The sequence below is a fragment of the Lampris incognitus genome, chromosome 6 (assembly GCF_029633865.1).
Source record: "Lampris incognitus isolate fLamInc1 chromosome 6, fLamInc1.hap2, whole genome shotgun sequence".
In the NCBI taxonomy this organism is placed as follows: domain Eukaryota; kingdom Metazoa; phylum Chordata; class Actinopteri; order Lampriformes; family Lampridae; genus Lampris; species Lampris incognitus.
Genome location: NC_079216.1, coordinates 56,247,646 through 56,269,230, shown reverse-complemented (window position 1 = coordinate 56,269,230; position 21,585 = coordinate 56,247,646). Strand labels below are relative to the sequence as shown.

At 42.1% G+C, this 21,585-nt stretch overlaps 1 protein-coding gene across 1 annotated transcript in view; it reads left to right on the top strand.

Annotated features, from left to right (window-relative positions):
• Positions 1 to 21,585, top strand: part of nlrc5 (NLR family, CARD domain containing 5) — a 114,287-nt gene that overhangs the window by 72,912 nt on the left and 19,790 nt on the right. The window contains exons 25-44 of the mRNA XM_056282449.1: positions 2,328 to 2,411; positions 4,769 to 4,858; positions 5,136 to 5,183; positions 5,296 to 5,325; positions 5,522 to 5,605; positions 6,594 to 6,677; positions 7,878 to 7,967; positions 10,115 to 10,174; positions 10,425 to 10,508; positions 10,640 to 10,723; positions 11,983 to 12,072; positions 12,246 to 12,311; positions 14,123 to 14,206; positions 15,376 to 15,459; positions 15,890 to 15,973; positions 16,885 to 16,971; positions 17,066 to 17,125; positions 18,572 to 18,655; positions 19,383 to 19,466; positions 20,286 to 20,369. Coding sequence (XP_056138424.1) covers positions 2,328 to 2,411; positions 4,769 to 4,858; positions 5,136 to 5,183; positions 5,296 to 5,325; positions 5,522 to 5,605; positions 6,594 to 6,677; positions 7,878 to 7,967; positions 10,115 to 10,174; positions 10,425 to 10,508; positions 10,640 to 10,723; positions 11,983 to 12,072; positions 12,246 to 12,311; positions 14,123 to 14,206; positions 15,376 to 15,459; positions 15,890 to 15,973; positions 16,885 to 16,971; positions 17,066 to 17,125; positions 18,572 to 18,655; positions 19,383 to 19,466; positions 20,286 to 20,369 — 1,545 coding nt within the window. The remainder of the gene's footprint in view (positions 1 to 2,327; positions 2,412 to 4,768; positions 4,859 to 5,135; positions 5,184 to 5,295; positions 5,326 to 5,521; positions 5,606 to 6,593; positions 6,678 to 7,877; positions 7,968 to 10,114; positions 10,175 to 10,424; positions 10,509 to 10,639; positions 10,724 to 11,982; positions 12,073 to 12,245; positions 12,312 to 14,122; positions 14,207 to 15,375; positions 15,460 to 15,889; positions 15,974 to 16,884; positions 16,972 to 17,065; positions 17,126 to 18,571; positions 18,656 to 19,382; positions 19,467 to 20,285; positions 20,370 to 21,585) is intronic.

Below are 21,585 nucleotides of genomic sequence, written 5' to 3'. Positions count from 1 at the left end.
GAAACAATCCTAACTGTAAAGAATGTCCACACTTACTCAAATAATGCACCTGAGGGTTAAACATAAGGAACCGCAACTCAGCAGGCCACAGCTCACCCAAAGAAGAGACTGAAGCAGACACTACAGCTGTGTTCCAAACCGTCCAATATCACGGATATAGTAGTGCACTACTATATGACATACACTATGTAGGGAATAGTGAATGAGTGAATGATTTCAAACACAGCTATTATCGGGCCTTTCAATCAGTCCAACTGTGGCTGCTGATTAGGTCAGGTGTGCCTTATTGATATCAGGCTTGGTCCCATCCACCCAGGTCTGAGCAGGAGGGATGATTTTCTACAGAGTTTTTGGGCCGGACCCACAAAAAATAGATTACACATGAACTGTGCAGCATTTACACTCACAATCTGCCCTGCTTAATGTCATATTGTCCACACCATTCCCAAAGAGTTTGCATAATAATATGCTGGTGCAAACACGACCTCGTTAGTCTGCTGCTATGATGTCTGTGCTGTTTAAAAACACACACACTCATACAGCTGATTGGATCATCTATTGATTTAGCTTTTTCACTCAGTAAAACACTTAGGCTAAATGAGACTTTCTCCTTGTACACACATTCAACACTTTATAATTTCAGCTTCTACACATTTTCTTGCCAAAAGGGAGAGCAATAGCTGCCCTGTTATTTTGTGAATTGGCTCTTTGGGTTTATTTCATGGTCTACTTATGTGTTAAGCCTATGACATACCTGTAAGTATAAATGCGTAAACTATAGTGTCAATTTTCATCATCTCTGCATATCCTACATTAACGTGGGGATGCTACCAACAGTGTTGATTCTGTTCATGAATAGCAGTAAGCTAGGCTATAGGCTACTGACAGTTGTTCTATGCAGCTATGAAGGCAACACTAGATTGATTCAGTGATACAATAACACACCTACACATAAACAGAGACGACATAAACCATAGAGTACAAGTTTCACGTTACAAGTGAACATTTGTCATCTGTTCTGTTTAGTTATGTGTCCCCTGATTTCAACGACAATGTTTTGATAACACAAATGTGACAGAAGATAAATTACCTTCTTCATTGGCCCCTTGTCTGTTTGCTCGAAGTCCGATGACGTGTCAGAAAGAATCAGTGGGACGTCTTGAGCCTGGGAGCTCGTGTAGACACGCAGCATTCGTAGTTTACTCTGCTCGTGCAGCTCGCTCACCGTGACGTCACGGGATACTGTGTTCTGCCTAAAATCACCAATATCTCACTGGAAGTCTTCCACCGGTCCTTTGGATGAATGTCCATTTGGAAAAAAGTCTTTGCCAGTCTCCAGTAGTTCACCCACAGTTACTGTTTTCTGGATAGAAGGGTGTCGTGTGCCACCTCCATTTCTTGTTCTGACCTGATGATAAGTGCTGTTATCAAAGTGGAGCCATCCCATTTCAACTCGTCGTGTGTCTTTCGTTGCGTTGTTATTCCCAGCAGCACCAGGGCCTGCTGCTGCTGCTGCTGCTGCTGCTGCTGCTGCTGTGTCGACAGGGGTTTCCTGTTGGGCCCCCAGCAGTCTGTCTCTTACTGTCTGCATGAGAGCGGACTTCACTGACCTGGCAGCTCCTGACGTTTCGTTTGTCACAGTTGTTTGCCGACAAAATGCTCGGGGTGCAAGTCGGTCCCCATATCTTATGATAGACCGTCCTAATTCCTCATCGGTCATAACGTTTATGACACTGATGTCGATCTGTAAGAAGCAGGGAAAATGTCAAGACATGTTTTTAAAAAGGAAATTAAAAATCCCAGGCACAGAAACTAGCCAAACTAGACTAGGATTAAAACACTAAATGTTAGCCCATCTACAAAGCATGCAATGAGGTAACGGCGGCACCATTTAGCCTACCTTATCATCTTTTAGTTGGTTGATGACGCTATCAGCTATATTTCGGGTTTTCAGAAAAGACAATAATCCACTTCTGCTGCCATTCTTTCAGCTGAGCCAAGGCTAGGTGGTAATGCGCCAAAGGAAGTACTATCTCGTGCTCACCAGTTACTATCTCGTGCTCACCAGTTACTATCTCGTGAGCACGAGATAGTTAACAAAAAAAATTCCCCCACGTCCCCTTGGGGGCGCCATAGGAAGTACTATCTCGTGCTCACGAGATATTATCTCGTGCGCACCAGTTAGTATCTCGTGAGCACGAGATAGTTAACAACAACAAAAAATTCCCCCATGTCCCCTTAGGGGCTCCGTAATAATCAAATAAATGACTTTCTCTATTTTTTTCTTCCTGTTGTTGTGTGTCTGTAATGTCTCACTTTCTATCTAGTCTATCCAGTAACAAACTTGGTGATAGCGGTTTGAAGAAGTTGTTGGATTTCCTGCCTTGTCTCAACAACATCAAGGAAATCAAGTAAGTCAGAAGGGAAAAGAGAACCCCCCCCCAAAAAAATCACATGATTTGCATTGAAACGTAATTAAAAGCCTTGCTGCAGAAATGTGCACCATGTGGAGTTATGCTGTGACATATCGATTTAAAAATATGATGACAGCGTATTAATGTGGTTGCAGGTGTATCATGTAAGATTTCCTATCAATCTAGCCAGTATTTGACTTGATGCATGCTGTGACAGGTTTGTTGTGTGAAATATCCAGTCCGTTTATTAAATTGATCCCCATGGGGAAATTCATCCTCTGCATGTAACCCCTCCTGTGTACACATACACTGGGACCAGTGGGCAGCCGCCATGCGGTGCCCGGGGACCAACTCCTGTTCTTGTTGCTTTTGCCTTGGTCAGGGGCACAGACAATATTAACCCTAACATACATGTCTTTGATTATCTTTATTATGGCCTGTTTTCAGCTCTCTGTTTTGGAAGATCGGAAGATCATAGATTAGTTCCTCCTCTGAAACTAGCTTAATATAGAGTGCCAGTGTCTCTTTTATAAGTGTTCAAGTTCACCCAATTCCAGAATAACCATTGACAAAGAAAGGGAAACCTTGACTCAAAAGCACAAGGAAACACGCTGATCGGCTGTCTTTAGAGAGCATTAGCATCGCTGATGTCCACATTTCATTAATTGAACCACTAACTTGATAGCTACTTAGCACCCATTACACTACCAAAGCTCTACAGCTAGCTGGTATGGACATGAGCTATCTAACCGTATTGCAGATTGGTAGCCAATGTGATGCCAAGGCAGTTAATAGAAGCAAGACTCACCTCCTCCAAAGTCGACATACTTCTAGTTTAGGATGTCTTTCTTCTTCTCTCTCTGCGTCGACCATTTGATTCAGTAGTTCATTCAATAATGTTCTACGTACACCCGCTCCCAGAGAGGTATATATACAGTGCTGTTTGGAGAGAGGTCAGGCTCTGTTATTTATTTGTTGTTTTTCTTAGATGAGATCCTTTGCACATTCATGAGTGTCTGTCTGACATAGTGCACCTTTAAGCAGGGTTACTCACTCACTTCAAAGGCTGTAGAAAGATTTTTGATTTTTGAATATTGCATGCATTAATAAAGGGATGTGATGTGATGTGATGCACATGTGTGCACTAAATGCTCCGCAGCTTGGATAACCCGAGCACTAAACTGACCCATAGTTCATGGCTATTAGTACTATGTAGAACATGCTGCATCAGATGCTCGCTCCTCTCTTTCTCCATCTCACTCCTCCCATTTCCTTTCCTTTATGTTAATCTTAGCACCCTTTCTTCCTCTGCCACTCGTTTCCCTTTCTTTCCTCAGTTCTCTTTTTCTGGATTTATGTCCTTTTCTCTCCTCTATCTCAATCTCTTTTCTTCTCTTCGTTTGGCCTCTTCCCACGTTCTAACTTCTCTTTGTTTCTTCCAGCCCTTCTCTTCAGTAGTGCGTCAGTATAGCTAACTATGGTCACAGACTGTCTAGAATTTAAAGTAGATGAATACATACGCTAACAGTTATCTTGGGTAGTTAAAGGGGGAAGTACTTATTGACCCACTTCAGTTACTTGAGTGACTTTCTGTGTTGCTTTCTATTCTATTTATAGTAACCCGCCTTTAAAACTGTGGTTTGACTGTGGTTTGAAAGTGTCAACCCGAAAGTGTAACCGACATAGGACATAGTCTTCCAATACTAAAAATACTCAGCCGCTGTATAATTCTTGTCATATTTCTTTTTTTTTCACTTTTTCACCTATATATTTATTCCATTTTTAGCTTTAACTTTGAATTTTAATGTTGTACTTTTTAGCATTTTTGAGGGCAGCTTCATGCCTAACCATTTCATTGCCAGCAATGTGTGCCACCGCTGTATTGTTGTACATTTAATGAATAAAAAATGGAACTTGAAAAAAGGGCAACAAAGTCACCCGATCTGGCCTCACCATTGATTGGTTGATTGATTTTGAGCATGTAAGAAACAATAATCATGAAAAAAACAAAAACAAATTAACATTATAAATAATAAAAAAAAAACAAAAACAAAAAAAAGCCGCAGAGGTAAAAAAAAAAGTTTTGCTGTATTTTTTTTAACCGGCTACACTGGTGTGAGATTTGTCTGGGTCTGAAGCACGAGTCTCACACCAAAGATGTGGAATGTTACCAGATCAATTTGCATTGATATATGCTAAAAACATGCATGCATACTGTTATTTTGCTCCTGCCCTCAACAAACCAGTTTCAGACAAGCGATATTTGCATATTGCGGACCATGCATTATAAAATAACTCACTAAGAGCTTTTTGTTCTCTCCTCACCCTGTTTTTCTGTCTTGTGTGTGTCACAGTGCCAGTAAAAATAACATGAGCATGAAAGGCGCTGTAATGCTAGCTAGTGCTCTCGGCTCCCGTCCCGACCTGACAGACATTGAAATCAGGTATTTGTAATGATTTGCATTTCAGGCACTTCAATTTTTTGTTGTCACAAATAGTTCATATCGAGTACAGCTTTACCAGTTGAATCACCAAAGGCAAACTGCATTTTAGCAGCTAATTTATCTGTTTGTAAAAGTAAATCCCACTAGAATACTACATGGAGATTTATTGATTAGGAATACATAAAAAAATACTGTTTTAAATTGATTTTGTCTATTAATCGAATGCCAAAATTATGTAGTTTGATATAACAAGAAGCGGCCATGTTGGTTTTCTCAGTTACAAAGGTAGAGGGCTGGTAATCCTGAGGTTCTGCTCCAACAAAAGGTAGATATGGCTCCCCACCGAGAAATGTCCACTTATCTGAATACAAATATTTACATGTTCATCACTCATCCTCTTTCTGTACAATTCTGTACTTCTTGTACATTTGTTTCAGTAGTGACGAAGAGAAACTCAAGAGGTTCAGGTTAGTTGGAGAAATAACATTTTAAACCCACTCTTTATCTTTATGTTTTTCTTATCTTTGACTATTTTGGATTCTCTTGGTAATATTTTCCCGTACATTTCTGTCACATTTTACCTTATCAAAATTGAGAGTAAAAGTAGTAAAACTAAAGCTGCTGTGTTGCAGTAGCATCAAAGCTCTTAATTTGATACTGCAGGTTAGCACACACCAGCATCCAGCCTTTAGACATGACCAGGCTGTGTCGCAGACTGGCCCAGTGTCACTCTCCTATGGAACTGGAGTAAGTTGTGAAAATACCAACTTAACCCTAGACCATGTTAGTTGAGTTTGCTGGCATCTAAAGGTTACAAACTCTCTAAAGGTTAAATAACATGGCAGGCTGGTCTTGGTACTCTGTGATGTTAGCATAGCAGGATAAACACAACTGCAGCTAATAAAATTAATAATGGGTCTGTTAGATGAACGTGCATTGACAGTACTATTCACAGTTGTTAGTGCTGGCTCTGTCTGTCAATGCTGATAGGTGTGCTGGTACACCTGCATCAAACTGATCCATTGTTAATGTTATTATCTGCAGCTCTGTTCATCCTGCAGGGCGGCACGGTGGCGCAGTGGTTAGCGCGGTTACCTCACAGCAAGAAGGTCCTGGGTTCGAGCCCCGGGGTAGTCTAACCTTGGGGGTCGTCCCGGGTCATCCTCTGTGTGGAGTTTACATGTTCTCCCTGTGTCTGCATGGGTTTCCTCCGGGGGCTCCGGTTTCCTCCCACAGTCCCAAGACATGTAGGTCAGGTGAATTGGCCATACTAAATTGTCCCTGGGTATGAATGTGTGTGTGTGTGTGTGTGTGTGTGTGTGTGTGTGTGTGTGTGTGTGTGTGTGTGTGTGTGTGTGTGTGTGTGTGTGTGTGTGTGTGTGTGTCGGCCCTATGTGATGGTCTGGCGGCTTGTCCAGGGTGTCTCCCCGCCTGCTGCCCAATGACTGCTGGGATAGGCTCCAGCATCCCTGCGACCTTGAGAGCAGGATAAGTGGTTCGGATAATGGATGGATGGATGGATGGATGTTTATCCTGCTATGCTAACATCACAGAGTACCAAGACCAGCCTGCCGTGTTTTTAACCTTTACATGGTTTTTAACATGGAGATGTCAGCAAACTCACTAAAATGGTCTAGGGTTGAGTTACTCTTTAATCCCATTGTGTATCATATTTCAAAATTATTCAGTAATATGAGGGGGACAGTGATGTACATGTGCTGTTGTACCTTGTCAGTTTGTCTCACAGCTCCATGATAGACGGGGTTATCCAGAAGCTGCTGACGGTCCTGCCCACAATGACGTCACTGCAATTGCTAAAGTAAGAAAATTTCCAGTTCAATGAGTGGTTGTGTGTGGGCTGCATTAACTCTTTAATGGACACATCAGCAATTACAGTATGGTTATGCCACGAAAGAGCACTACATACATTTACATGCATATACTTTTTAAAAAAAAGCTTTTTTTAAAAAAAAGTATATGTACATAATTATATGTCCTATATATGTCAAATATATGTCAACTAACAACAATTTTGTTTTGTTTTGTTTTGTTTTGTTTTTGAGCCAATTGTGAGCCAAAGTCAAACGTCCACCACTCGATCATGTTGCCTCATCAGGGCAACAGAAGCCATAATCATCAATTATAAAGCATTAGTGCAAAAATTGCATTCGCTGTGCAGAAGTTCAAGTATTTCTATGTTGAAACCTTTGTGAATGGCGGCACGGTGGCGCAGTTGTTAGCACGGTCGCCTCACAGCGAGAAGGTCCTGGGTTCGAGCCCCGGGGTAGTCCAACCTTGGGGGTCGTCCCGGGTCGTCCTCTGTGTGGAGTTTGCATGTTCTCCCCGTGTCTGCGTGGGTTTCCTCTGGGGGCTCCGGTTTCCTCCTACAGTCCAAAGACATGTAGGTCAGGTGAATTGGCCATACTAAATTGTCCCTAGGTGTGAATGTGTGTGTGTGTGAGTGGGTGGGGGGTGGGGGCCCTGTGATGGCCTGGGGGTGGGGGCCCTGTGATGGCCTGGTGGCCTGTCCAGGGTGTCTCCCCGCCTGCCACCCAATGACTGCTGGGATAGGGTCCAGCATCCCCGCGACCCTGAGAGCAGGATAAGTGGTTCAGACAATAGATGGATGGATGGAACCTGTGAATACTTTGCAATGCTAACACAACTCCGGTTTATGACACTAGGCTTGTTTGTCAATACAACATAGTGAAATGCATAGTAAAGTGACTTGAAATAACTTTTTTTTAGAGATCTGCCAATTAAAACAAGAAACATTTTTGATACAATCTAAATACAGTCAATACATTAATTGACTGAGCACACAACCACTGCCCTAACCAACCATTTGCGTTAACGTGTGTCCATGTTGGGCGGTGATGTGGGAATGAATTGATCAGTATGTGATTTACTGGTGCACGTGAGTGCAGATTAATGTTTGTTCATGTTATCTGTTTTATTGTATTATTAGTTAATCTCCTTGTCCTTCGTTTTTAACCGGTCTCACTTTCCTCTGTTGCAGTGTCAGCCACTGCAACTTGTCTATACGTGGGATGTTGACATTGGTCAGTTGTTTGATTGATGGCCATCGAGTCAAATCAGTGGAGCTGAGGTACCTGTGTTGCACCTGTCATTAAAAAAATATATTTATACTATATTTACCTCAAGTGTTTTATGCTCGTGACCAATCCAGTTTGAGGAATGCCATCAGTCATAGGCAATAGAAATATTCTCACAAGGACATGACTGAGCCTCAATCTCTTCAATTTTTTGTATATTTTAACATTTTTTTTATTTCTCTACTTTCTAAATTAATCAGAGTTCCACCACTACTTTGTCTCAGCACTGCACCAGCTAACCGCAGTGCAAACCAAATGCTGTTGCAGTTTTTTTTTTTTAATAAACGTCTCTAAACTGCCAAGTTACTTTTGTATACACTAGCACATCCACATTTCACCCGAAACGTTGCCTTCTTTGGCCCACTGTAATATGCAAAAGCCTTTCCCCAACTGTACAAGCGTATCCCTTCAACACACATCCTTACAGCACAATCACTCCCAGTTGCACAAACATCTCTGATTAATAAAAATATATTTTGCAGCTTAATGCACCAGCCCATCTCTCTCTCTCTCACTCTCTCTCTCTCTCTCTCTCTCTCTCTCTCTCTCTCTCTCTCTCTCTCTCTCTCTCTCTCTCTCTCTCTCTCTCTCTCTCTCTCTCTCTCTCACTCTCTCTCTATATATATATAGATAGATAGATAGATAGATAGATATTTATATGTATGGCATAGATTGCATTTGCATCATCTACTGATGGTATTAAGACGTTGAAATTGTTAATAGAAATATATACTATTCCTTAAACACATTGATAAAAAAGATATCAAGGGGTGCAGATGGACAGTGATGGAGGTGTCCACGTATAAAGGATATAAAGGGGTGTAGATGTGGAGGACAGTGATGGAGGTGTCCATGAATAAAGGATATAAAGGGGTGTAGATGTGGAGGACAGTGATGGAGGTGTCCATGAATAAAGGATATAAAGGGGTGTAGGTGTGGAGGACTGTGATGGGATGTCCATGTATAAAGGATATAAAGGGGTGTAGATGTGGAGGACGGTGATGGAGGTGTCCATGTATAAAGGATATAAAGGGGTGCAGGTGGACAGTGATGGAGGTATCCATGTATAAAGGATATAAAGGGCTGTAGATGTGGAGGACAGTGATGGGGTGTCCACATATAAAAACGGTAAATAACATCCCAGTTTCTCACAAGTCTACCCAGAAAGCTTAGTTGGCTAACACCGGCGTGTTGCCTTTCTACTCACCTCATATTTTATGTAATCATGTGACATTTTCAAATTCATGTGACATAGGGAAATCACAACTAATCACCATATGATTTCATGACTGGTGATATTATTTAATATGATATAGGTTAATCGGGGGCAGTGGGTTTGATCAGGATGTTTTTTAAAAAGAAAGCATGGAATTTTTTTTTTTAATTTAGAAGAAGGGAATCAGTTTTGCTTCCGTAGGACAAAACCAACATATCTTCATCTGCAAGGATAATAATAAATCCAACTTATATAGCACTTTTCTAACACTCAAAGTCACTTTACAATAAACAGTAGTGAAACAAGACAACAGATAAACATAACAAAGACATACAGGGGTGGATGGGTAGGGGCGGCTACGGGAGGGAGAAGTCGCAGCCACACAACGCCAGCAGTACTCTCCCACTTAGACACATAGAAAAGGGCAAGAAAAACAAAAAACAACATCACTGGACGTTGATTTTCTGTACGGGTTTACTTCCGTAGCCTAGTCCTCCCCCAAGGTATCCACTAGGCAGTGGCACTATTTAACCCATAGCTGGGGGGGGCTGGTTCATGGGCATCGGGATTAGCTACACATCGATGGGCCTGCGTACCGCACGTCTAGGGGCCAGACCTCCTCCGAGTCCCTTGTAGTTCAGCCAGGGTCCAAGGTGTACCCAGTTACCGTGTGTCACCATGAGGAGGCGCTACATAGGACTCATTGTTGGAGACTTTTGTGCTCGTCTCTCCTGTTCGCATTTCTGTTAGCCAGCGGTGAAGGTTGAGAGTGAGTTGTGACAGGGACAGAACACTACACCAACACACTAGACGCTTCACAACAACCCCACAAGAATGTCACACACATAGGTTGTGAAAATAGATGTTTAAAGCCTCTTTCATTATGTCTCTAGTAGTAACATTTTGCTCTGGACTCTTCTATAGGCCGCAGGGAGAATCCATGATTTGCTTCGACAGAGTGAAAGCAGAGTTCACCAGGTGCAGGTTGGTATCTGATTTGACACAGACTGGTTTTTCAGCCTATTTTATGATGGGAATGTGGAAAAAGGGGCCCTAGTCAATAGATTAGTAGAAGAAAAGGTTTTTGTCTCTGTTACTGGATGTTTCTCCCGTTGACATTCAGTCTCCCTCAAACAGACCAGCCTGCTTACTCTGTCCTACTGACTTGCTGTCTAACTGACTTGTCTGTCTATTTTGCTGTCTGTCTGTCCAACACATGCTGGTTTCCATACAGGCTTTCTCATTTCAGCCTGAACAGTGGCCATTTGGAGAAACTGGCTGGGATCCTAGAGCAGTGTGCTCAGCTATCTGAACTAGAGTATGTGACGCACAAGCATGCACGCATTTACCACGAACACTGTAAACACTCATTTACTCACTTACTCTTTTATTCACAAAGCCTTGGCGTGGTTGACGCTAAACTTTTCTTTTATTTTCGTTTGACTGTAGTCTGTCCGGCAACTCCTTGAAAGATGAAGGCGTAAGACAAGTGGTCAACGCTCTGCCGAGGCTTAAAATCACCAGCTGTCTCAAGTAAGATACTGTACATGTGTCAATGCTGCCAGAATATTGCAAACTATTTTTTTAACCTCCATTACCCCTGTATTAGTTGACAACTGCTGTTGTGTCATAGAACATTTTGATAAAGATTGCATTTGAAATCAATTTAAGTAAAAAGCTGGTCAAGAGCTGCAACAGACAGAAAATAAAAATATGCAAACTGAAGTTAACTTCATATGATTCTCCTTATCGCTTCCCAAAACAAAGCTCTCATCCTGTATTTGTGTTTTTGTTTAATGGAAGTAGTATTAATTGGAGGATTTGATATTAAAGAATAGCCAACCTTTCCCTTGTGTATGTAGTAGATATGCGATGATGTGTGCTTTCAAAAGGGAAGGTTACATTGAATTGTCATTTTCAGCACGCGTTTGAAAAAGGCGCTGTGGGGTCCGCGGTGGTGTAGCGGCCTAAGCATTGGCTTTGTGTCGATACAGTTGTCCACTGGGGACTGGGGTTCATGCCCCGGTCTCGTCAGAGCCGACTATGGCCAGACTCAATGAAGCAGGAATAATTGGCAACGCTTTCTTTGGGAGGGGGTGGAGTCGGCTTGTGTTCGTCACATGAATGCGTGTCTGCATGTCGGATAAAGCAGTGGTTCGGCCTGGATTCGCCTTGTCACCAAAGTGGGGAGGCGTCTCCTTCGAGACTGCCGACCGGAGAGATGCAGTTGGCGAACGCATGTAGTACGAGGGTGGGTGTTTGAACTAAAATAGGGATCGATTGGCCACTAAATTGGGAGAAAAAAAAAGGGGGGGGGAAGTCACTGAAAACAATGACATACAGTTTTACTTATTAAGACCTGTTCCTTTTTAACTTTGACAGAAAATGTGGCAAACTAGTCTGTTTTTTGTTGTTACATGTAAAGTGGCCCAGTGGTTAGCACTGTTGCCCCACAACAAGAAGGTCCTGGGTTTGAATCCCCAGGCTGTCCCAGGTCGTCTCTGTGTGGAGTTTGCATGTTCTCCCCGTGTCTGCGTGGGTTTCCTCTGGGTGCTCCGGTTTCCTCCCACCATCAAAAAGACACGCAAGTTAAGGATAATACTCCTGTCTGTGCCCCTGAGCAAGGCAATGGAAAGAAGAGCTGGAGTTGGTCCCCGGGCGCTGCAGCTGCCCACTGCTGCTATACAATAGGATGGGTTAAGTGCAGAAGACAAATTTCGCTGTAACCTGTACAGTGACAAAATAAAGTGGCTTTCTTCTTTCTTCTACTTTCGATGTCTTTTGGTCCACAGCCTGAGCAGTAACAGTCTCACCCAGCAAGGGGCGCTAGATGTCGCTAGTACGCTCTGTGCCTGCGACAAGGTCTCAGGTGTAGAAGTAAGGTGAGTCTGTTGTTAGTACATGCACTGTACTTATCATATGTGTCTAGGATTAGATAATGAAGGCAAGCACACATTTAACAATTGAGTTAGTGAGAATAAACGTACAACTATTCGCCCGCGTTGTCTTTCGGCCTGTTTGTCTGTGTGTTTCAATGTCTTTCTGTTAACACCAGTTTGGGAGCAGAGGACAGGTCTCTCATCCATTTTAACCAAGGAGAAAGTTGCGGCAAAAGCCTAAGGTAGGACAAAAAAAACAAAAACATAGATAATGACATTATGTACAGCAGGCAGAACAATATAAACTGTTAACTAACTGTAACTGTGTTCAAAAGAGGCTAAACGTAAAACTTAAATATAGGTTTTGTTGTCCCAATACCAATACTTCTCAAACATGAGTACCAAGCCCAGTAAGTCCCGGGGCGGTTGACAAATGGGTCTTGTCACCAGGTCAGTTAATAATGAGACAGGTTTTACCTCTTGTTTAAAACAGTTTCCAGGTTGTGTGTATAAATATCTGAGTAAGACGTATTCTGAAGCTGTATTTTTGTTAACTTCTCTCTTGGCGAGTTTAGTTTCTCATCTGTGCCAAGGCGCTAGTCCTCGTATAGATAGTCCTCGTATAGATAATCCTCATATAGATAGTCCTCGTATATAGATAGTCCTCGTATAGATAGTCCTTGTATAGATTATCCTCGTATAGATAGTTCTCGTATAGATAGTCCTCGTATATAGATAGTCCTCGTATAGATAGTCCTTGTATAGATTATCCTCGTATAGATAGTTCTCGTATAGATAGTTCTTGTATAGATTATCCTCGTATAGATAGTTCTCGTATAGATAGTCCTCGTATATAGATAGTCCTTGTATAGATAGACAAGTTTCTCATTCAGTTATAAACAAATGAGACAAGGATTAGCTGACCCCTTGAACTTCAGTTTGATTGTTCCTCATTTTTTAGAAGCAAACATAACCTATAGCAACATACAAAAGAATTACGTCTGGGCATTTTGTAATTTTCCTGGGTAGACTACGTCATTGTAATCAGGATATGGGAAGCCCTGAAGAGGTGAATTATTGGTAAAAAAAAGGAATCTTTGCTATCTGAGGTCTTGTCTCAGTAACTGTCTCTGTCAAGTTATATTTACACATTTTGTAAGTGAGAAATCCTGAATGCCCCCTTTCAATACCCCCCCCCCCAAAAAAAGACCTGGAAATTGCAACAACAACAAAAAAAAACCCCAAAAGATTTTCCAATTTTTACTTTCACTTGAGGTGGAAAAGTTGACAGTTGATAATGAAATGTGCAATCAAAAGTGATGCAAATATATTTTAAATTTCTTTAACATAAATTAAACTCTTATAAATCCCCTTTCCATTCTATTATTAATGTTTTTGCTTTACGCACAAGAGAGATTGTTCATTCACTTACAACCATTTAATGGAGATGCACAACACTTGGTTTTGAATTTTCACCAACTTTTCAAAAGTTTGCTCAAAACTTGTGTAAACAAGGCTTGTGAGCAAAACGAAGACTTGCTAAATCCTGCTACCACTTTTTGATTATGAGATTATATTGTGTTCAGTGTCTTTCTGTTTGCTTCGCATAGCTAGCCACATATCACCATGACCATTTGTTGTGTTAAGTGGGGATAGAGTGACTGTGTAGTGTTCTGTGGATTTGAGAGGAAACTCAAATACATCGCACATGTCAAGCCGGGAAGTTTGAGCAAGTTAGAAACAGCTTAGTATGTTTGGCATTCGTCATTTTGAGAGTAATGGCTACCGGTGGGATTCTGTTCAATCGTGGTGTGAAGCCCACTTTTTCACTCTTCTCTATATCTTCTGGTTTCACACATAAAGATGCCAACAAGACAGACAGAGCCTGTAGAATATCCTTTATTTGTATACTGTACTTGGTATTCATGACGTCCACACCTCTGACACGTAAACATCTTTCTCTCTCTCACACACTTTCTGTTTCCCCTTCTCTCTTCCTCTAACACTTCGTTTGACCTTATTCCCCCTCTTCATCCCGTTCTTTTCTCTCAAGTGTCCGGCACTGCAAGTTTGAATCTGATGAACTGATCAGACTGTCAGAGATTCTGTGCGGCTGTCCGAGCCTGACTAAACTTGAGTGAGTACACCTGAGGCCATTCACATCCACAGCGATGCCGAGCTGTTGTTTACTCAGCAAAACCTATTGTAATGTACTTAGCAATGTATTAGCAAGTTACAAGTACTGACCACAATATCGTACTGTCATGATACAGTATCTGACTGATTGATTGATTTTATTCGACAATAACAGGATGGTGGGCTCCATGTACAATTTTCAGAAATTGTCAAGGATAACACAAAAAAAGCTAGTATGCTTATTTCCATTGTGGTCCTTGATGGAAGGGGTTACAAGGATAGTCATCAGCAAATGACAACCTTGAAAGCTCATACATTCAAAAACACTACATTCTGTACAACAGAGACACTATATACAACACAAGGGAAAATGTATTAGGCAATAAATACTCGATATAGGTGGTTCTTGCCACGCACATCTTAACAGTATATGAAATAATACTTTAACCTATTCCTACACCACATTGTTATAGCAGTTTTGATCTTGCTCACTCCGTCAAATTGCTTTATGACTTTGGGTAGTTTATTCCATAAAACAGCTGCTGAGTATAAAAAGGTTGCTTTGCCAAGCAAGTGTTTTAAATCTGTAGGGTACAAAGTCAGTCGCACTCCCCCTAGTGCATTGGTATGTTATGACAAGTTATTATAATGCAGAAATGACATGCTTGGCAAAAATCTTACTACTACTGGGCGTCCGGGTAGCGTAGCAGTCTATTACGTTGCCTACCAACACGGGGATCTCAGTTCGAATCCCCGTGTTACCTCCGGCTTGGTCGGGCATCCCTACAGACACAATTGGCTGTGTCTGTGGGAGGGAAGCCGGATGTGGGTATGTGTCCTGGTCGCTGCACTAGTGCCTCCTCTGGCTGCTCGGGGCGCCTGTTCAGGGGGCGGGGGAACTGGGGGGAATAGCATGATCCTCCCACGCGTTACGTCCCCCTGGCGAAACTCCTCACTGTCAGGTGAAAAGAAGCGGCTGGCGACTCCACATGTATTGGAGGAGACGTGGTCGTCTGCATCCCTCCCCGGGTTGGAAGAGGGTGTGGAGCAGTGACTGGGACGGCTCGGAAGAGTGGGGTGATTGGCCGGATACAATTAGGGGGAAATAGGGAGGGGGGAAATCTTATAACCACACCTATTGATAAGTGAATGGGACTGATTTCTTTTTAGGTTCACCAGTATTTGCCCATGTTATGAAGGACTGCAGACCCTATGGAATAGTCTGTGCTTACTACCATCACTGCACATGCTTGAGTAAGCGCGCACACACACACACACACACACACACACATCAAAATATGGCACATTCAGCTCAGTTCTATTTACCTTTCAGCTGCTGAAGTTAAGGTAAAGGGAGCTGTTTCTTCCTTTATCCCTCCCTGCTTCTTTATCTGTGCACCTTTGCTTCATGTAAAGAGCGTTACATTTTAAATGTATGAGATGTGTGATACAAGTAAAATTTGACTGAAGCAAGCACATGAAAACATCTCGTCTCAAAGGGGGACATTCTTAATGGTGTTCCCTACACAACAAAACAACTGTCAGTGTGAAATGTAGGGCCTTTTTGTTTTGCTCTGAAAACAAAACGATACTTTACTATGTCTTACAAAGTCAGGGTCTATGATTTGACTCGATGATAAAACTGACTGTGATCGACTAACGCCCAGCTGGGATTATTTTTTAGATTCAGGGACAACTTGTTTTGTTCCCAGTGGGTCGAGGATTTGGTAAAAGGCCTAAAGGGCAGTGACGGAGGACGCCATGTCAGGTGAGAAGACACGGATGCAGGATCTGTAGTCTGTTTTTAATCACCCTAACAGACATGTTCTGACCGGCGTCGATGATGTTTTGAATATGCAAATTGCCATCTAGCCTGTCAGTGCTGCCAATCATAGGCTTCATGCAAAATGGCATATGCATTTTAGTTTTTATATTATTTGAAATAGGATCAGAAAAAGGGGGAAAAATCTGTAGACTGTCGCTGAATTTGACAAATTAAAAAACAACCAGTGCCCTCAAACGGTTGCGTCTGTGTTGTCACTGTAATTTTTTAGGTGAGTAGTGAGTAGATATTTATGATCTAAATTCATTCTAGAAATGTTCTTGGTGGGGGTGTAGTGTAGCAGTCTATTTCATTACCTACCAAAATAGGGATCGCCAGTTCAAATCCCCATGTTACCTCCAGCTTGGTTGGGCCTCCCTACAGACACAATTGGCTGTGACTGCGGGTGGGAAGCCGGATGTGGGTATGTGTCCTGGTCGCTGCACTAGCGCCTCCTCTGGTCGGTAGAGATGCCTGTTCGGGGCAGAGGGGGACTGGGGTAATAGCGTGATCCTCCCACGCGCTACGTCCCCCTGGTGAAACTCCTCACTGTCAGGTGAAAGGGGGTGGAGCAACAACCAGGACAGCTCAGAAGAGTGGGGTAATGTGCTGGGTACAATTGGGGAGTAAAGGGAAGAAAAAAAAAGAAAGAAACATTGATGATAAATTTTAGTTAACACCACTTTTGTTTGGGTTCAGATTTTTTTATTGCACTGTTGAAATGCTGAAACCATTTACTACTGGAACATTTCTAGTGATGGCAGCCCACCAATGCTGTATGAATATATGAGGAAAATACTTTGTGTTATTGTCAATTCATACTGTATATTAAACACAGCCTATCTCTTCCTTATCAGTATTGAGGAGTTTTGGATAACATCAGAGGCAGCTGTTAGTTTGGTGTGCCGCTGTCTGAACCTCAACCCCCATATACACACTATCAGGTGAGACACACACACACACGCACACACACACACACACATTTATATGTGCGTGTGTTTGAAATAACCAAAAGCATATTCATTATTCATCTTGCAGGGTACAACAAACCACTCTACACTTGTATTTCATGAAGACCACTCCACTCACTTCAGTCAGGTAAAGTCTGTCATGGTGTGTGGTTTATTAGACAGGAACGCTGTGTGTCAAAGGTCATACTTTGTATTATATACTGCCACATTTAGCATGCGATAGGAATGTATTTCAAGTAAAAACATGTTAACCTCAGTTTGTAACGTATGTATCGTAAAAAGGTTAATATTCTTGCTTGAGGTGATTTTTGCTCTTTTCGATAGAGTTGATGTGCTAAACCGGTCCATCATTCTCTTGTATGTTGAAGCATGGATATGTGGCATAGGACACAAAACTACGTTCAGGGTTTTATTCTACTAAACAGATCTGATGGAAATTAAACTAGTTCAAATCTTATATTTTGGGGCGTCTGGGTAGCGTAGCAGTCTATTCCGTTGCCAACCAACACAGGGATCCCGGTTCGAATCCCCGTGTTGCCTTCGGCTTGGTCGGGCATCCTTACAGACCCAATTGGCAGTGTCTGTGGGTGGGAAGCCAGATGTGGGTATGTGTCTTGGTCGCTGCACTAGCGCCTCCTCTGGTTGGTTGGGGCGCCTGTTTGGGGGGGACTGGGGGCAATAGCGTGATCCTCGCACGCGTTATGTCCTCCCTGGAGAAACTTCACTGTCAGGTGAAAAGAAGCGGTTGGCGACTCCACATGTATTGGAGGAAGCATGTGGTAGTCTGCAGTCCTCCCCGGATCAGCAGAGGGGATGGAGGAGCAGAGACCGGGATGGCTCGGAGGAGTGGGGTAATTGGCCGGATACAATTGGGGAGAAAAGGGGGGGGGGACAAACAAAACCAAAAAATCTTATATTTTGGGACTTTAGGAAAGTTTAGTTTAAATTTTCTTGACAACCGAATGGAAACGTAGTTAGTTGGCGTGGTGTTCCTGGGAGAGAAAGATTAATTGTCTGGATCGTGGCTGCTTTGATAGGTACTGGATGTCATTATGGGAATCTGGCTGGGCTCCACCTCGCTCTGCAGCCATCTGCTGTTAACTGAGTTTTAGTCTGTTGGAAAAATTTTCTATATATATTAAATCGTGTCGTGATTTAGGTTATACTCAGAAAAATACTCACCTTGTTTCATCTGTTTGTCTTTTCAGTGGCGACTCAACAGATCCTGCTTTTTTGATACGTACGGAGAAAATAGGGTAAATGTTTTTATTTCACTAAAACAAAAATATTGTCAAACAGTGAATTACATTTAGTGGTGATGGTGACATGTGGAGTTTAATGTTCGGCTGCCATTTTCACACAGTTTAAGAAATTAAAGTTTTCTTTGATTAGAGTCGATTGGTTGATTTTCTACCTAAATGACAAACAGAAAAGTAGAAAGAGAGGTAAATAATCTCCTGGCGCTCTTTATTGGGCTTTACTTTCCAGCATGCCTGTAATTCTTATACTCTACTTTCCTTTCTCGCTTCCTTTCATCCTCTGTTTTCACATCTTTCGCTCTCTACTCCTCCAGCCTTGTGGACTGTCTAATAGAAGGGAATCAGCTGAAGACTCTGAGCAGTATCATCCAGAGATGTCCTCTGCTGACAGACCTCGAGTAACGTACCTTCTGTTTTTACCTGGCAAAACAAAATTGATCTAGCCAGGAATCCCTGACAGTCAGTTGGTTCCCCAGCCATAGCTGCAATCTTGTTTTAAAAAAAAGGGAAAGACAGAAAATACATACATAAATACATACATACAAGGGGATGCATCACTTTCACTTTTGTTACTGATTCCGAATATGAATATTTAAGTAATGGCCAATATTGGGTACAGATCCATTACTTTTGCTGAAAAATGCAGACTGAGACCATAAGTTTGGGGTCAGTGGGCAATATAATTGATAGAATCAGTTTTGTTTTGTTTATTTTGCAACTGTTAATGAAAGACAGGCTTCCGTGTACCAAAAATTACCTTTGCATGAATTTAATGCAGATATGCAGTAAATTAAGCCATTTTGCTTTTATTTATGACATGCTACTCATGGCTTTTGGTACCAGATTGTGGTCTCTGGTAAAATCTCACATACCGATAGTCCATTTAAGTCTGGCATTGGCCCAATATTCGATACCAGTATCAATATCAGTGCAATCCTAATACATACATACATATTGAATTTGAATTTGATATCAGTACTATTTCATTAGTCCTAGTGTGCATTTTCCTCTACTTGTAATATCTGTCAGTTTGCTGTCCTGTATTATGATATCTGTTATTTTCTAGTTAGTATGTGTAACATATGTTCCTTCAGTGTGGCTCTGATTACTCTGTTGTCTGTGTAGTTTGTCGCACAACAAGTGGGGTACAGAGGGAGCCCAGGTCCTCTGCTCCGTCCTGCCCTCACTGCCAAATCTGACCAGTCTCAGGTAACGTTTGATTTATTTGTCACTTTTTCTATTATGAAATAATTGTTTTAGGTTCTCAACATGAAGTTCATCTAATCCTCTCATCTGTGGACTTTGGCTGTGACGTGTAGTGGGGCGATAGTGCCGCTGCACAAGGCTTGCAAACACAGGGAATCTCAATAAAATCTGTTTGGGTGTTCACGCTCAGCATGGCATCGTCCCTATTCAGAGAGGGAGCCAGCAGCACCCTGAATTCATAGCATGATCGGCTAAGCAACAACTCAACAGAAGTCCATGTCTGCAAAGTCACCATATTTATCAATTATTAGAATCAGAATAAAAACAACTTGGTAATAACATTGACAGCTGATAAAACAAGTGCTCTCAAAATTTTTTACATTCTTCATTGCAACTTTGAGGATGGCACATTTCTGCCAGTTTTGGTTTTGTCTCAACTCTCTTTTTGCCATTTCTTAACTGCAGCAGACTATTAAGCAGTTTTATGGACCTATCGTAGTTTGTGTATTATTGTCTATTTTAACCTGCCGTCCTCTGATGTGTTTTGTTGTGTTGTTTTGCTGGTCTGAACCTTTTATGTTTGTCATCAGTGTTGCCATACTCCTTAGTCAGAGTTCCCTTGAAAAAGATGTTTAATCTAAAGGTGACTCAGTGGTTAAATAAAGGTTAGGTAGATGCATGGAAAAGGAGCACGGAAAAGTCATGACTGAAGAGCAAAATGACAGTGTGAACAACATCCATCTCCATCTTGTTTGCTCCTTGTCATGTTGGATCATATTGGTGTAAATGGCATAGCTGATCAGATCTCACCCCATCTGTCAGTCTGTCAGGTAATTTCATCAGTGACAGAGGAGCTGAGATTCTGGCCACAGTGTTCTGCAAGCTGCCTCGTCTCAGATCAGTCAAGTAAGCAAAATACGAGATCTGTAAGAATAATGTATGTCCATGTAATATACACACAGTGTATGTACAGTATAAACTATACTACACCCATAAACACAGCCAATCAATCAACTAATCAATCAGCCAGTCAGGCAAAACCTTATTTAAATAGTATGTTCTGTACATTAGAAAAATGCAGTACGCCTAACAGTATGCGAAAGTGTGCAGATAAATAGAAGATAATGGTAAAAGAGGAAAACATCATAATCATAGAACAGAGAGAAAATAAAAATGAAGTTGAAAGAAATGATTAATTAAGTACAGTGAAGAAAATTTTAAAAGAATAAGGAAAGACAATGACATGCCAGAATCCGTAAATTACTACTGCTTTCGGCTGCTCCCGTTAGGGGTCGCCACAGCGGATCATCTGTTTCCATTTCTTCTTGTCTTCTGCGTCTTCCTCTGTCACACCAGCCACCTGCATGTCTTCCCTCACCACATCCATAAACCTCCTCTTTGGCCTTCCTCTTCTCCTCTTCCCTGGCAGCTCCATATTCAGCATCCTTCTCCCAATATACTCAGCATCTCTCCTCCACACATGTCCAAGCCATCTCAATCTTGCCTCTCTTGCTTTGTCTCCAAACCGTCCAACCTGAGCGGTCCCTCAAATATACTCGTTCCTAATCCTGTCCTTCTTCGTTACTCCCAGTGAGAATCTTAGCATCTTCAACTCTGCCACCTCCAGCTCCGCCTGCTGTCTTTTCGTCAGTGCCACTGTCTCCAAACCATATAACATAGCTGGTCTCACAACCATCTTGTAAACTTTCCCTTTAACTTTTGCTGATACCCTTCTGTCGCAAATCACTCCTGACACACTTCTCCACCCACTCCACCCTGCCTGCACTCTCTTTTTCACCTCTCTACTGCACTCCCCATTACTTTGGACAGTTGACCCCAAGTATTTAAACTCAAATGCCTTTGTCACCTCCGCTCCTTGCATCCTCACCATTCCACTGTCCTCTCTCTCATTCACGCATAGGTATTCCGTCTTGCTCCTACTGACTTTCATTCCTCTTCTCTCCAGTGCATACCTCCACCTCTCCAGGCTCTCCTCAACCTGCACCCTACTCTCGCTACAGATCACAATGTCATCTGCGAACATCATCGTCCATGGAGACTCCTGCCTGATCTTGTCGTTCAACCTGTCCATCACCATTGCAAACAAGAAAGGGCTAAGAGC